Source organism: Hippocampus zosterae, chromosome 2, assembly GCF_025434085.1.
Source record: "Hippocampus zosterae strain Florida chromosome 2, ASM2543408v3, whole genome shotgun sequence".
Lineage (NCBI taxonomy): Eukaryota > Metazoa > Chordata > Actinopteri > Syngnathiformes > Syngnathidae > Hippocampus > Hippocampus zosterae.
Window position 1 is genome coordinate 15,707,529 of NC_067452.1, and position 13,945 is coordinate 15,721,473.

At 46.6% G+C, this 13,945-nt stretch overlaps 1 protein-coding gene across 2 annotated transcripts; it reads left to right on the plus strand.

Moving 5' to 3' along the window:
• Positions 1–1,357: 1,357 nt before the first annotated feature.
• wnt1 (wingless-type MMTV integration site family, member 1) lies at positions 1,358–6,521 on the plus strand. Of its 2 annotated transcripts, XM_052058156.1 has the most exons (5): positions 1,358–1,927; positions 2,035–2,150; positions 4,030–4,283; positions 4,632–4,897; positions 4,979–6,521. In XM_052058156.1, the coding sequence occupies exons 2-5, from the start codon at positions 2,050–2,052 to the stop codon at positions 5,468–5,470; spliced, it is 1,113 nt and encodes a 370-aa protein (XP_051914116.1). In that variant the 5' UTR covers positions 1,358–1,927; positions 2,035–2,049; the 3' UTR covers positions 5,471–6,521. The 2 variants fall into 2 exon arrangements, with proteins under 2 accessions (XP_051914116.1, XP_051914117.1); XM_052058157.1 differs by lacking the exon at positions 1,358–1,927 and having other exon boundaries at positions 2,034–2,150.
• The last annotated feature ends 7,424 nt before the right edge of the window (positions 6,522–13,945 follow it).

Genomic DNA, 13,945 nt, shown 5'->3' on the forward strand with positions numbered 1-13,945 from the left:
CGGCGGCAGCAGGCAGGCGGCTCCTCGCAGACAATGCACCCCTAAGCCGCACACCCACAACCACCTCCGTCACAGCGACAACTTCACTTTGTCATCCCAAAGTCTTTATTTCACATGCAGAATGCATTCGTTCGGGCAGGGGTAGCGAACTCCCGTTACCCGAGAGCCATATCCTGCCTGTCTTTGGTCCTTCCCTACTCCAACACACCTGATGCAATTGTTCAGGCCTCGACACCGCTTGCTGATGAGCTGATCGTTTGAATCAGGTGCGTTGGAGGAGGGAGGGACATAGAAACAGGCAGGATATGGCTCTCGAGGAACCGCAGTTCCCTACCCCTGCGTTCGGGGAATCGTGTAGTTTTGTGAGATTCGCGATTCGTTCACACGTGCCTGCTGCATCACAGCAGGATGCTGCTTTGGATACCCAACAGGTGGGTAATGAGGAATTAAAGTCAGCAAACTCTTCAACTCACAATACACGTGTGAAAGTTAGAAGCGAGTTTGAGCAAAACGAAAGCAGAGCAGAAGAGACGCTGCCAATGCACAACGTTCCTCTCAGTTAAGCCCCCCCTTCCGAGCACGACTTGCATTGACTAGTGACACCAATTCATCTAATCTCCTTCCATTCCCTAAACTGCAGCAATGAAAAGTGCATTAGCATTCTGCTTTGGCGTGTATATGTAAGTGGCTTAAAAAGTGATTTGAAGTTGATTTGTATATAAAAGGATCCCCCTTGATCCGGATTGCAGCTAATCTGCTCGGTGTCGCATGACTGCTCCAGGAAGCCCCGTTCGGGCACCTTCATATATCGGAGCGCACTAGAAATGTCGTTAAAGCCTCTTAACAAAGGCCCACTTCCTTTTGACTGTCATCACAGAGATTATTCTACCCCTGAAACGCTAATATGGAAGTATGCAAATTAGCAGATAAGTGTCACACACTCGCGCGCACAAACTCGCACGCATCCACGTATGAAGAAATGCGGGGGCACTGACATTGACAGGACTGAAGAAATGCATGCGCTCACACGTGCACCCAGGGAGGTCTGCAGGCCAGATGGTGAAATGACTTATTCACATCAAACATTGCATTTGAAGGGAAGAAAAAAAAGTTCTTCCACTCGAGCGTGGCGCATGTGCCACTTGTTGACTTGCCGTGCGCGAAAAATCATTGCCGTCCTAATCACACACAATCGAGGCTTTCCACTAAAGCCGGCCCAAAACGAGAACGAGGGAGAGTGCGAGAGTGTATAAAACGTTCAAAGAGGAGGAGATGCGGTCAGGGAGTTGCTTGGCGAAGCCAACCACTCGGGTTAAAAAGGGCATTCCCCCCCCTCGGAAAGCTCATATTGCGCCGAATGACTGCTGCGCGCACCGTGACACCAGCTCGGGAGCACCGGACGTCACCTTTGCTGCAAGCCTGCGTGGAACAACACAGGAGAAAGTATTCCAGCGTGGATTGGGTGCAGGAGTTTCGACAAATGCGCAACGCTACGGATTGCCCTGCCCCCCCCCCCGCCCCCTTCACCCCGATGCCCCCACCCCCGCCGTCTTTTCTGCACAGTTGTGTTTCCTTATTCATTGTGCACCCTATGAAGAGCATTAAGTATCCCTCCCTCCAATCCTATTGAAAAGGCTCCGAGGAAGAGAGAGAAAAAAACACAGAGATGTGAGCAGCAAATCCCTTTTTTATTCCTCCTCGTAGCACTCAATAAGAGAAGAATGCGTTGCCTATCTGCTGTCACCGCCGAGGGGATCAAGTCGGCGGGACTGTCCCACGCGCTCCATGCACCGCGCAGAGCATCACTCGTTGGGACACAGTGAGGAGCAGTGCAGCATCCTCGCATGCGTGCACTCGTCGGCATCACCCTGCAACCTGTCTCACATCGACAGCTCACATTTGGCTCAATTAACTTATCGTCGGACTGGTGAGTTTATACACCTTAGGGAAAGATGCATATTTGCAAGTTACATCATGACTTAAGGAATGCGCTGAAGTGACGAAATCATGGGGTGTGGGATGTCATTTTGCAAGGTGGGCGACAGCGCGATGAGGAGCTTGGCACTTCTGCTCGGAGTAAAAGCCGCGTGCATCCTGCTGGTGTCGTCGCTCTCCGGCACCGGGACAGTCAACAACAGTGGCCGCTGGTGGTAAGTGCGTGCCCACTTGAGTTGGCTCTGTGTGCGCAGAGGAAGAGAGGAAGAAAAAAAAGGCAACTAATTTGCCGGTGCAGCGTGCCACATCATTTTGTCACAGGCTCCAAAACGTGAATGTATACACGAGCTTGTCTGTTTCCAGACATCTGCAGGTGTTCTCTAAGTTCATTTATTCATAATGTGTTGGCATTATATTGCATTTCCATAATGTCATTTTCCCCTGCCCGCTCACATTTTGGCATAAAAAAATTAAATTCACAGTTGGTGTCAAAGTTTGATCAAATATGAATTTATTTCACCGCCAACTAGGATCCTCCACAAGAAGACTTTGTTATCCAGGCTCATCAAATAAATACAGAGTAACAAACATCAATGCTTTAAATTTATGTCACACTGACAGCGGAGTGGAAAATGTGCAATTCTGCAGACAGTCTGTAGATCTAAGTACTGTAGTGCATTAAGTCTGATCTGAACAAAAGTTTTTGGACTCCACACCATGAGACCTATCAGCAAATGAATAGCTGCTCTTGCCCGTGCTGTCTTAATGGTTTTCACTCAGGGAAGGAAAGGACTTTCCACAAGAGGTTAATATTCCATTCCAAATGTGCCTAATTGCCGTGTTATTCCACAAAGTAGAAAAACAAAGTAAAGTTGGTATGCAATGGGACACATCATTCAGTGTGGTCTTCCCCAACCTGTTTCAACAAAGATAAAATTACCACAAATGTCTTGAGAAGAAGATAAAGATGACGTTTGGAGTCCAACTGTCATTGAATTGTCCCCAGATTTCTGTTTATAACGCTACTAAAAAGAGTTCGGGAAACAGTTTTTGGCTTTCAGGGGAAATTTTGGGATGAACCTAAAAGACACTATGATTTTTACAGGTGAAAGAAATTTGAGCATCTCTACAATTTGCAGAGTCCAATTATTGAGTGTTACAGCACTTTAGCACAAGGGTTCCCAGTTGTTGTAGTGGTGGCAAAGAGGTGGATCCAAATGCAGAGAAGCAGGGAGGCAGGGCAAGTCGTAAGCAAAGAAGGTACCGGTACTTGGATTCTTCAAAAATACTAAAACACTCAAAGTCCAAAATGACAACGTTCAAGGTGGCAAAATGTTCAGTAAGAAAAAAAAGACTTGACTCGGGCACAGTCCGCTAACACAAACCGTGAAGTGAGAAGGCCAGAAAGAAACCAGGAAAGTGAAATCAAAGCAAGATAACGAGAAACATGTAGACAAGACACAAGCAGCCGAGGGAGCTTGTTGGTAAACACAAAGGACCGGGCTGACCAGCACAGGTAGACACAACAACAGACCAAGACAGACACGTACGATGGGGGGGAAGTAAAATCGAATCCAAAATCAACCCAAACCCATCTCACGCCAGAACGGCAGCATTCACAATAGATGGTCTTGCATGAATGGAGCCAAAACTATTAATTCAAACTGGTGTTTAAGGAGTCCTCTTCAAGCTGTTCCCTTTTTGACATCATGAGAGCAGGACGACAGCTAAGGACTAAACAACAGCATCCCACCATTTGAAACCTTTCAAACAGGAAGTGGCCACTGAGCTTTGAGTGTCATCAGCAGATTGCACCAGAGATACTGAGAGACTGGAACATCTCTTGCTTCAAGAACATTAAGTTGTGAGAAAAATGTGTTGAAATACAAAATGGTTCCAACATTGTTGGTTGTGTGTAAATGTTATCATGTATTTTAGATTTGTCCTCAAATTTCACCACGAAAGCAGGATATCCCGACGCTTTTGTGAGTGGTGTACTGTATAGTTATTTTGTTGTGAAGAGAGACTACGTTGACGCATCCCATGTACCATCACTGTGACTCTTGATTTGACCTGTCTTTTTGCTTGGGCCAGGGGCATTGTCAACGTGGCCTCCTCGTCCAACCTTCTCACCAACTCCAAGAATGTGCAGTTGGTCCTGGACCCGAGCCTGGCCCTACTGAGTCGCCGGCAGCGTCGACTGATTCGGCAGAATCCTGGCATCTTACACGCCATCACGGCTGGACTGCAGACAGCCATTAAAGAATGCAAGTGGCAGTTCCGTAACCGCCGCTGGAACTGCCCGACCACCCACAGCCCAGAGATATTTGGCAAAATTGTCAACCGTGGTAAGCCTCTCTTGTCTTTCCCTCCAGGCGATCTTTGAAAGACTTTGGGGAGGATGAAATGGAATCCCTTGTCCATATTAAAATGGCCTTTTCACGACATATTTCACTGATGAAAGGGATTTGGACGGGAGCAAAGTGAGCCCACGGTTGGCACTGTTGGCTCGCAGTGAGAGTTCTGGAATTGAATCTCGGCTCAATCCTTTCTGTGTGGAGTTAGCATGTTCTCTATTTTTTCTATTTAGGTTCTTGATCCAGTAGTTGTGAATGATCTGTCCAGTTTTAGTCTGCGCCTAAGTCAACTGGACCGGCTAAGAATGCATCAACCCTGGTCTTGCTTTTGTTTCTTAGGTTGCCGAGAGACAGCCTTTGTGTTTGCTATCACCAGCGCGGGGGTGACCCACGCGGTGGCTCGATCATGTTCAGAAGGGGCTATTGAATCGTGCACGTGCGATTACCGGCGCAGGGGTCCCGGGGGGCCAGACTGGCACTGGGGGGGCTGCAGTGACAACGTTGACTTCGGCAGGATGTTCAGTCGGGAATTTGTGGACTCCAGTGAGAGAGGGCGAGATCTGCGCTACCTCACCAACCTGCACAATAACGAGGCCGGAAGAATGGTGCGGACCGAGGGAGAAATGGGCAAACGGTGTCTTGTGGAGGTGCCCAGCCAGTCGTGACTTTGGGTTTTCTCATTGCAGACAGTGTCCTCAGAGATGCGCCAGGAGTGCAAGTGTCACGGTATGTCGGGCTCTTGCACCGTTCGGACCTGTTGGATGCGCCTCCCAAGCTTCCGGGCCGTGGGAGATTTCCTGAAGGACCGTTTTGATGGGGCCTCCCGAGTCGTTTACGCCAACAAGGGCAGCAATCGCGCGTCCCACAGGGCAGACCCTCGCCACCTGAAACCGGAAAACTCGGCTCACAAACCCCCTTCCGCAATGGACCTGGTCTATTTTGAGAAATCACCAAACTTCTGCTCCTACAATGGCAAGAGTGGCACTTTGGGAACTTCGGGTAGAACTTGCAACAGCACTTCTCCAGGTCTGGATGGATGTGAGCTGCTGTGCTGCGGGCGTGGTTTTAAGACACGGGCCGAGAGTGTCATGGAGCGGTGTAACTGCACGTTCCACTGGTGCTGTCACGTCAGCTGCCTGAACTGCACCAGTACTCGAACATTACACCAGTGTCTATGATAATGGAGCAGGCGGAGGTGTTTAGTTAGCCCTGTAAGAAGCAGAACTTGTTAGAAATGAAGTAGCTGGCAGAGAAAGTCACAAATACTGTAAACAGATGGTTGCTTGGGGTAAACTGACAGGGAATCTTATCAACCCAAAAAGTCCATCAGTGGACAAAAGCACAAACGTATGAACAGGGTATAGAAGACTAGAAATGCTTATTTCTTACACTTAATGTTGAAAAGTATTCTGAAAAGCGAATGGGAGTGGAGGGTGAATATCGTAAGTCAGGTAAAAACTTGACAGTCGTGTTTGTTCCTATGTACTTGGGGGTTGTTCCTTCTTTTCCCAATGTTTCATTTCTTTTCCTGAAATCGCTTGGTCGCAGCCCACTTGAACAAATTCATATGGAGCAGCACCTCCAGTTTAGTCCGGATCTGATCGCTGCAACACGGACCAAATGTTAAATGACTGGGACAGGTGAGCACCAAGGAAAACAGGAACTGAGTAAATGGGAACAAACTGAAGCGTTGTGTGTAAATGTGACCCCCTGCACACTCACAATGTGTTTAAAATGAGCCCCGAATCGACACTCTAGCGAACCAGACCAGTTCCAAATGGGCAAAAATGGAGAATACTGGGTGCTTTCTTTATTTTGAATAATTAATTCGACATCACATACTGTGCATCAGCTAAGAGAACCAAAATGTTGTAAATATCGAAATTTATGAATATATTTATACTGAAGTCATTACTGAATGATGTCGGCACCTTTTCAATGCTGGAGAAAATGTCTCTACTTTCACTGTCACTGTTTTGTATTCTGATCATTTCTGGAGTGACGTAACTGTCACAGAAATTTTACAAAGAAGAGTCAGTCACAGTGTCGCTTATTGTGTTTTGCCATGCACTGAATACATGCCTGTTTTTATCAGTGTAAAAATGCAAATATTTATTTCTAAGGGGTTTATACTGCGATAGTAAGATTCGAATAGGGAATACAAGTGATGTAGCTGGCAGTTGTTTTTACATTGAATGAGAGAACAATAAAGTCTATATTTTTCAATTATGTCCTAAATGTGTCCACATTCCATGTTTGGTGTCTTGTTTTGTTTTTCATGCTCAACCAAATGAGCAGATAGATCTGTCCCTGCGTGTCCTGAGCTGAATCCGATGATCATCAGTAATGCTCACAAAACATGTTTGCATCTGAGCTCGCTGCTGAAAAAAGGCCCAGCTACATCTTCCTTAACCTTCCACAGCATCGACTTTCACGGCACTGAACTGAACGTTTTGTAATAATAATGTTGCAAAGCAAGAGTTCCCTTCAACCCTTGGCAATGTGATTAACCACATGAGTCTGAAAAGCACAGGACTTTCTCCTTCACAGCAAGGAGCAGTCACAGGGTCATCTTGCAGAGCTGAGGCAACGACATCAGGAGAGCATCTGTGCAGCTGCACCTCAGAGCACCGACTGATTGCTTTGCGAAGATTTGATTGGATATAGCGCCGCAGGTCGGAGCATCACATCAATATTTTCTTCTTTTTTTCAGGGCTTAGTTGGTTCAGAATGTAATATTCCTACTCGCTCAAATATTTGATGGTGAAGATAAAAACAAAGATGGGGGAAAAAAATGTCATAAAGAAGAGAGAAGGTGAGTTCAAATGGTAGGCATGAAAGTGTGATGGGAGAGTTGGAGGCTGAGAGAGTGGAGGATCGCTGGGGCGATGCCTGTGGGAGTCCTGAAGAGTCAGTGATAATTAGCTCAATTAGTGACAAAGGCAGTGTAATAAATACCGACTTAGTGTCTGGGTCCCTGCTGGCCTCTCCGTGCGCGGCCTGCGATGTGGCCCTGGCCTGATGGATAATTCATTAAAGTGACAAAATGTCCCACCGTCCAGGCGTGACGCAGCAAGTTAGCACCCTACTGGCCCGGCTCATTGTTCTAATTGTCTGGGTTGGAGTCACTTTGTGACCGCCTCCTACTTCACCCACCCCGCCTTCACACTCCAGCCTTCAGAAAAGCAATGGAGTTAATGCCACTACCTTACTGTGTGAGTAGGTGATCGGCAGGTTTAGGGAAGAAAAAAAAACAGTGAGAGTTCCTCTGGGTGGGGGCGGCGGCGGGATTAGCGAATGGAGGTTGCCCGGGAGTGCTGGGAGCAGCTCCGATCGGAATGTAGGAGAGATGAGTCCAGAAGCTCGGATGCGGGACAAAGCGAGAGTTAATAAGGAAAGATTGAAGGCGCTGGCGACAATGGGCCGCCACCCGAGTCGAGATGAAATTGCTTCCGAGGATTATTGGGAGATGGTGTGAGCCTTGTCGCCTTTGTGTGTGTGTGTGTGTGTGTGTGTGTGTATGCGTGCGTGCGCGCGCGTGCGTGTTTGGTTGGGCATTTGTGTGTTTGTGCTGCAGTGTGTGCACAGAGGCAGGGGGAAAGCTGGATTGATGGCTGCCCCTCTGGTTGGGGAGCAGGGGACCAGCGGAGGCTAACCGGCTGTTCCCACAGTCTGTTCTACTGCAGCCACCTTTGACACACGTCCCTGCCAGGCGGCGAGCAGGCAGTCGTGGGGAGAAGGCCGCCATCCAAAACAACAACACTCTCACTGGACGACCAGAGGGTAAAGGCAGGCGGGAGATCAGAGTATGAGGAGGCCAAACAAATGAAGAAATGTCCCCCAAAATGGCTACTTATGGTTTGAATTAAGCCAAGAAAAGAGGTGGGACTGTATGACAAGGAGGTGACAGAGTCCCATTCACCGAGAGTAACATTTTTGATATATCTCAAGGTGTTTATGACTCTTGCTTGAACAGTTATATCACAGCTGATGATACAGTACAGCAGCTTCATATTAAAATTCCTCTCTGAATCATGGAAGCCTGTTTGCCTGTTGAGTGGAGTGGGCTCCAATTTAAAGGCGGCCTGAATTGAGAGAATGCCAAATTTGGTTTCGGTCGGTGCACTGAACAGCGGGCTGCTCGCAGCTCATCGTGGATGGGAAGGACAGAGTGGGCAGAACGGACATGAACTGAAAACGTAGCTTTGGGCATTGGGTTGATAGGACGGAAATATCTAACACCCAAGTATTCATGGATGGATGGATAGATGGATGGACAGGACGTTTGGTGGTAGGTGGGTGGACGGATGGCTCGAAGGATATATGATGCATTGATGTTTGGTAAATGGTAAACAGGCTTTCACTTTTCCACCTACAAGGAACTTCAACACTGACACCTCATCCACTCACTGATGTTGCAGCATCAGGAGCAATTGAGGTTAATTATCTTACTCAAGGCCACTTTGACCTGGGCACAAGGGATTGAACCCACTATCAATGGGTTGGGAGATGATCATGCTGTTCATATATTGGATGGATGGACAGATGGGAAGATGAGATCTCTCCATCCATTTTCCGAACCGCTCGATCCTCACTAGGGTCGCGGGAGCTGGTGGAGCCTATTCCAGCCGTCTTCGGACAGTAGGCCGGGGACACCCTGAATCAGTTGCCAGCCAATCGCATGGCACACAGAGACGAAGAACCATCCACGCCCACACTCACACCTAGGGACAATTTAGAGCGTCCATTCAGCCTGCCATGCATGTTTTGGGAATGTGGGAGGAAACCGGAGCACCCGGAGAAAACCCACGCAGGCCCGGGGAGAACATGCAAACTCCACACAGGGACGCCGGAGCTGGAATCGAACTCGGTACCACTGCACTGTGAAGCCGACATGCTAACCACTGGACTACCGGAAGATGAGATTGATACATAAAAAGAGATACAGCCATAAAATGAGTGTGATCAATTTTTTGGAATTGAATTTGTTTACATGACAAACTTGGTGTTTGCACACATACTCAGTTTGTGTGTGTGTGTGTGTGTGTGTGTGTGTGTGTGTGTGTGTTTGTGTGTGTGTGTGTGTGTGTGTGGAGGCAGCAGCTGCAAGGCAGACTCTGAGCAAATGACCTTTTGGGCAGATGGCAGTTCCAGAGTGAGAGCCACGCAGCATCACAATGGCCGTGGCCTCTTATCACCTCCATCATTTCATCATCCGTCGACCTGCCGTAAGAGACCTCACAGGAGAGGTAGCCTCGCCACTCTGGGGCCATCGGGCTCCAGCTTCAAGGACAGCATTTTTCAGTTTGGCTTCGAGCGCTCCAAGTGTGGCGGGCCAAGCGAGAAGGACGAAGAGCGTTGGGTGAGCAGGGACCCAGCCCACTCCTGCAAACTTCCAGATACAACTTTGCCATTGTGGGTGCACACAGAGTGAATCAGACTGGGAATGCAAACGCAGCGCTCAAGCACACTGAGCAATCCGTACGACGTCTGTGGTCAGCCTCGGTGACCCCGCGGCGTTGATTTTGAAAACAAGATGTGCAGTGTAGGTGATAGCCAGTTGACATGCATGCTCATGTGTGTCATGTCTGCAGAAATGTTCTCCATCATCATGTAGCTGGCCCATGTCATTGAGAAGGGAAGGACCGCAACATGCCTTCTTCGAGTCGTCCCTCAGCACCAAGCCATGGTCTCCAAACTACTCAGCAGTGCGGGAAACAAAAGGTTGGTTTGGTTTTGATTAGGAGCTGTGTTTTACAGGAGTGGGCGAAGGCTATGCACTGACACAGCAGAGGAAGAATGTTTATTTGCAGCCCAGTGGCTTACAGGAACTATGACACAGTCTTGTGTCACTGGTTCTTCGGCTCACACACACACGCGCGCACACACACCACTACACAAAAGAGGTGCAAGAGGTTCCCAAGGAACGCACCTATTCCGTAAATTTGCACCTCTACAATTCAGAGGCTAGCCCAAAATGGGCTCTTTCAAGGCGACTCATTGAAACGTCATAACCCTTGTGTGCCAGACATCAATCATATGGAATGCTACATCAGGGATGACTGAATGAGTGAAAAGATGAATGAGTGCGGACAGACAGACAGATGGATAGATTGTTGATAGCTAGATAGCTGGCGAGATAAATGGTGAATGACGGAATTGGTGGATGCTTTAATGAGAGGATGGACAGATGCACAGGATAGATTGACGAGCGATAAGGTGGAACCTCGGCTTTTGTATGCCCTAGTTTGTGTATGATGAAAGCATGAAAATGGCTCCCTGTCCCCCGCCCTTCTCTCGTCACCATCAAGAGTCATCAATAAAGGTAAACGTGATGTTACATGTTCATTTAGCAGCGTGTTAAATGCAGCAACATTACTATCGTAACTCGCGTGTACCGTTTTAAAACGCTTCTGGCGCTCCAGATTCCCAATCTTTGATAGTGTCATCCGGGAATTGCAAACGAAACAAACTTAAAATGAGAAAAAAAAGCTCTGCAGACTGCTGGATGCTAAGAACTTTCAGTGATGTAGGTCACGCGCCGCCGTAGGTTAAAGGTGACCTGCATTGGCACCAAGGCCTAATATCAACATGTTGTATCCACCAAATATACCATAACCACATATTGGTTTACCCCTAGTCTTTAATGGAAAGCTATAATTATCCTCCGTTTGTTGTTAACACGTTTAGGAGTCTGCAATGGATTCACAATATTTCCTACGGAAAATGATGCTTTACATTTCATATGATTCGGTATAAGTCAGGCAATTTGTAATGGATCAATTACAAAAACCCAGGTCGCACTGTAGAACTAGATTATGGATGACTAGATGGATAGATAAATGGGTGGATGGTTTGGTGAACAGGTGCTTGGAAAGGTGAATGGATGGATGGGATGGACAGATGGATCGATTGATTGACGATTATTTTAGAACTATGTAGTTAGATTGCTATCTGATATTTAGCTAGCTAGCGAGCTAGATAGGTGACAGAAAAGCAAAATGTACTCACTAAAGGCGACCTGGTGTGACATCACTTTCTGTGTGTGACACAGTGTGTGTGCAGCATGTCCCACAGTAACAGCATGGGCATCCTTGACCCCAAATGGCCAAATTGTGTATGTTTGTGTGCACTTGCATGTGGCAGCACGCACACTTTGTGCAGCAGTGGGTACCATCCATTATCCACGCCATCTGGTAGCCAAAGTCAGTAAAGAAGACATTTCTCCTGGCAAGGCCTCTTTTAGACCAATGCAGTGACAGGGGGACAGGCAACCACAGGAGCCACACAACTTCCCAAGGGCACCCGTGCCGGGAACGGCTTTCATCACACAACTTCAGCATTCTCCCATACGCTAAAACATGCATATTTTCCTGGTGTCGCATTGTCAAACGTACACCGCTTGCTCCCACCCGCCTTTGTCTGTGTGCAATAGACATACACAGGATTTGATCACTAATGGATTCCAGAGGCACAGAGATGTGAAAAGCTCTGCCAGCTGTGTTTTTCGTACATAGTCGTACAATCTAAAAAATAAAATGAAAAAAAAAGTTCACTCTCGTCCAAGCCACGAATTTTCATCTTGTTTTCAATACGTATTGCTGAGGCCACAAATGTTTGAATGGGTACATTTTGGCCATTTAAACGCACACTACAGTGAAAACTTGAGCATGGCTAATTAGGGGGCACTACTTGGACTTGCAAAACAATTTGATTCAATGAATTTTCTTGACATTAAAAGGAAGAAATAATTTGGTAGAATGATACGGCCTTGATGCAACCAAACATCTGTCAAGCATTATTCTCATGCGTCATTATTTTAAAGAAATACCAAAAAGAGGACCAGATATATCATGCAATTTGAAGGTAAGTAATAGAACTGTAGACTGCTTTTCAAACACACATGCTATATACATGACTTGGACTATAAACAATAAATGCATTTTCGTGTTGGAATCTGTGCTAATGTGGTGAAAACACACTGCCAAAACTAATCATTGGCTGGGACCAAGTTAAAAAGTAAGATTCATGGTACCATTACTTTATTTTTCTTTGTGAGTTACTCCTCATTGGAATATGATTTTTAGCTTTACAGCAGATGCCATGACTTGGGAAAACTGATAATTGAATGAGATCTAACAGCGGAGTTGAATCAACAAATAATCATGTTCTAGATTCAGTGGCGGGAAATAAGAAAGCATGATGTTATTACTGTACTTAAGGAGGGATTTTTCAGTTTAAAAAAATATAATTTATATCTATTAGTTATACTAATATTGTGCTTGTACAAGATTTTGCCGTTTTGCACCATACTGCGTGAGAAGTGGGGTTGAAAAGTTCAGTCATCTTAATTGCCAAAATGCAATTTACAAAACGTTAGTCGTACTAGTGTCGTTATGTTAGTCAGTATGTTTATTAAGTACAGTTCGTTGTACGCCACTGAAAATGAATCTCTGGAGAAAACCACAGTTCTCAATTGTGGGGGGAGCCGTTCAATGAGCTGCGTAAACTGGGTTTGAGTGCCATCTAGTGGTCAGTATCAGGTAGTACCCATTTTAAAGTTGAGACAGCAGCTTTGCCGAGCGTGCCTGGGATACAGCCATCCATCCATTTTCCGATCCGCCTTATCCTCACCAGGGTCGCGGGGGGGGGGGGGGGTGCCGGAGCCTATCCCAGCTGCCTTCGGGAAGTATGCAGGGGACACCCTGAACTGGTTGCCAGCCAATCGCAGGGGACACAGAGACAAACAACCGTACGTGAAAAACAATCACTTTTGAGTGTTCCATTGACCTGCCATGTGGGAGGAAACCGGAGTACCTGGAGAAAACCCACGCAGGAAGGCCAGAGCCCTGTATCTCTGCACTGTGAGGCGGCCGTGCTCACCAGTCGACGACCGTGACGTCGGGTAAACGCATCTACAGGGAAATTTCATTTCTCACCATTCTTGCACTTGCTTCAGTAGTAACAATTCAAGTTATGTAAAATCTTTAGCACAGTATGTATTGAATGCCTTTTAACAATAAATCGAACTTTATTAACAGTACAAAGTTTGCAGAATAGCGAGGGCATTTGTCACTGCAGAAACATATTGGAAAGCAACAGGACTTTTTGAAGTGATGAGGCAGTTAATCATGTTGAACTTTGAGGTAAATTGTTTTTGTCTTGTAATATCACTCACAAAATAGCGCCAAACCACAACAAAGTCCACACAGGGAGACACAAACCCATGCCTCGTTTTTCACTGAACTTCACATGATTAAAAAAAAAAACAGTTCACAGGTGAAAGCAAGGTGGTGACAAGCACACATGCTGTCTTCCAGTCACGCACATTTCTTCATTTTAGCTCCTTTTTTTTTGTTTCCTCATCTTGTTACATTCTGCATGTAAAAAAAGACATTGAACTATTAAAGCAGCAAACCCACAATAACAATTCGAGAATACTGAGTTTGGTCTCATTTGTGTTCCCGAAATCATCATGAACAGAAAAGTCACTGTACTGTAGCAATGAGGTAATATCTCTTGTCCGCTTGAGGAATACGCTGGAGAAGATTTGGAATATAGCTGATTAAATACAACCAAGGCTGAAACAAGCAACACTACCGGTAATAAAGAGACACCTGCGAGTCAAACTCAACATAACCCAAGTTTTACTT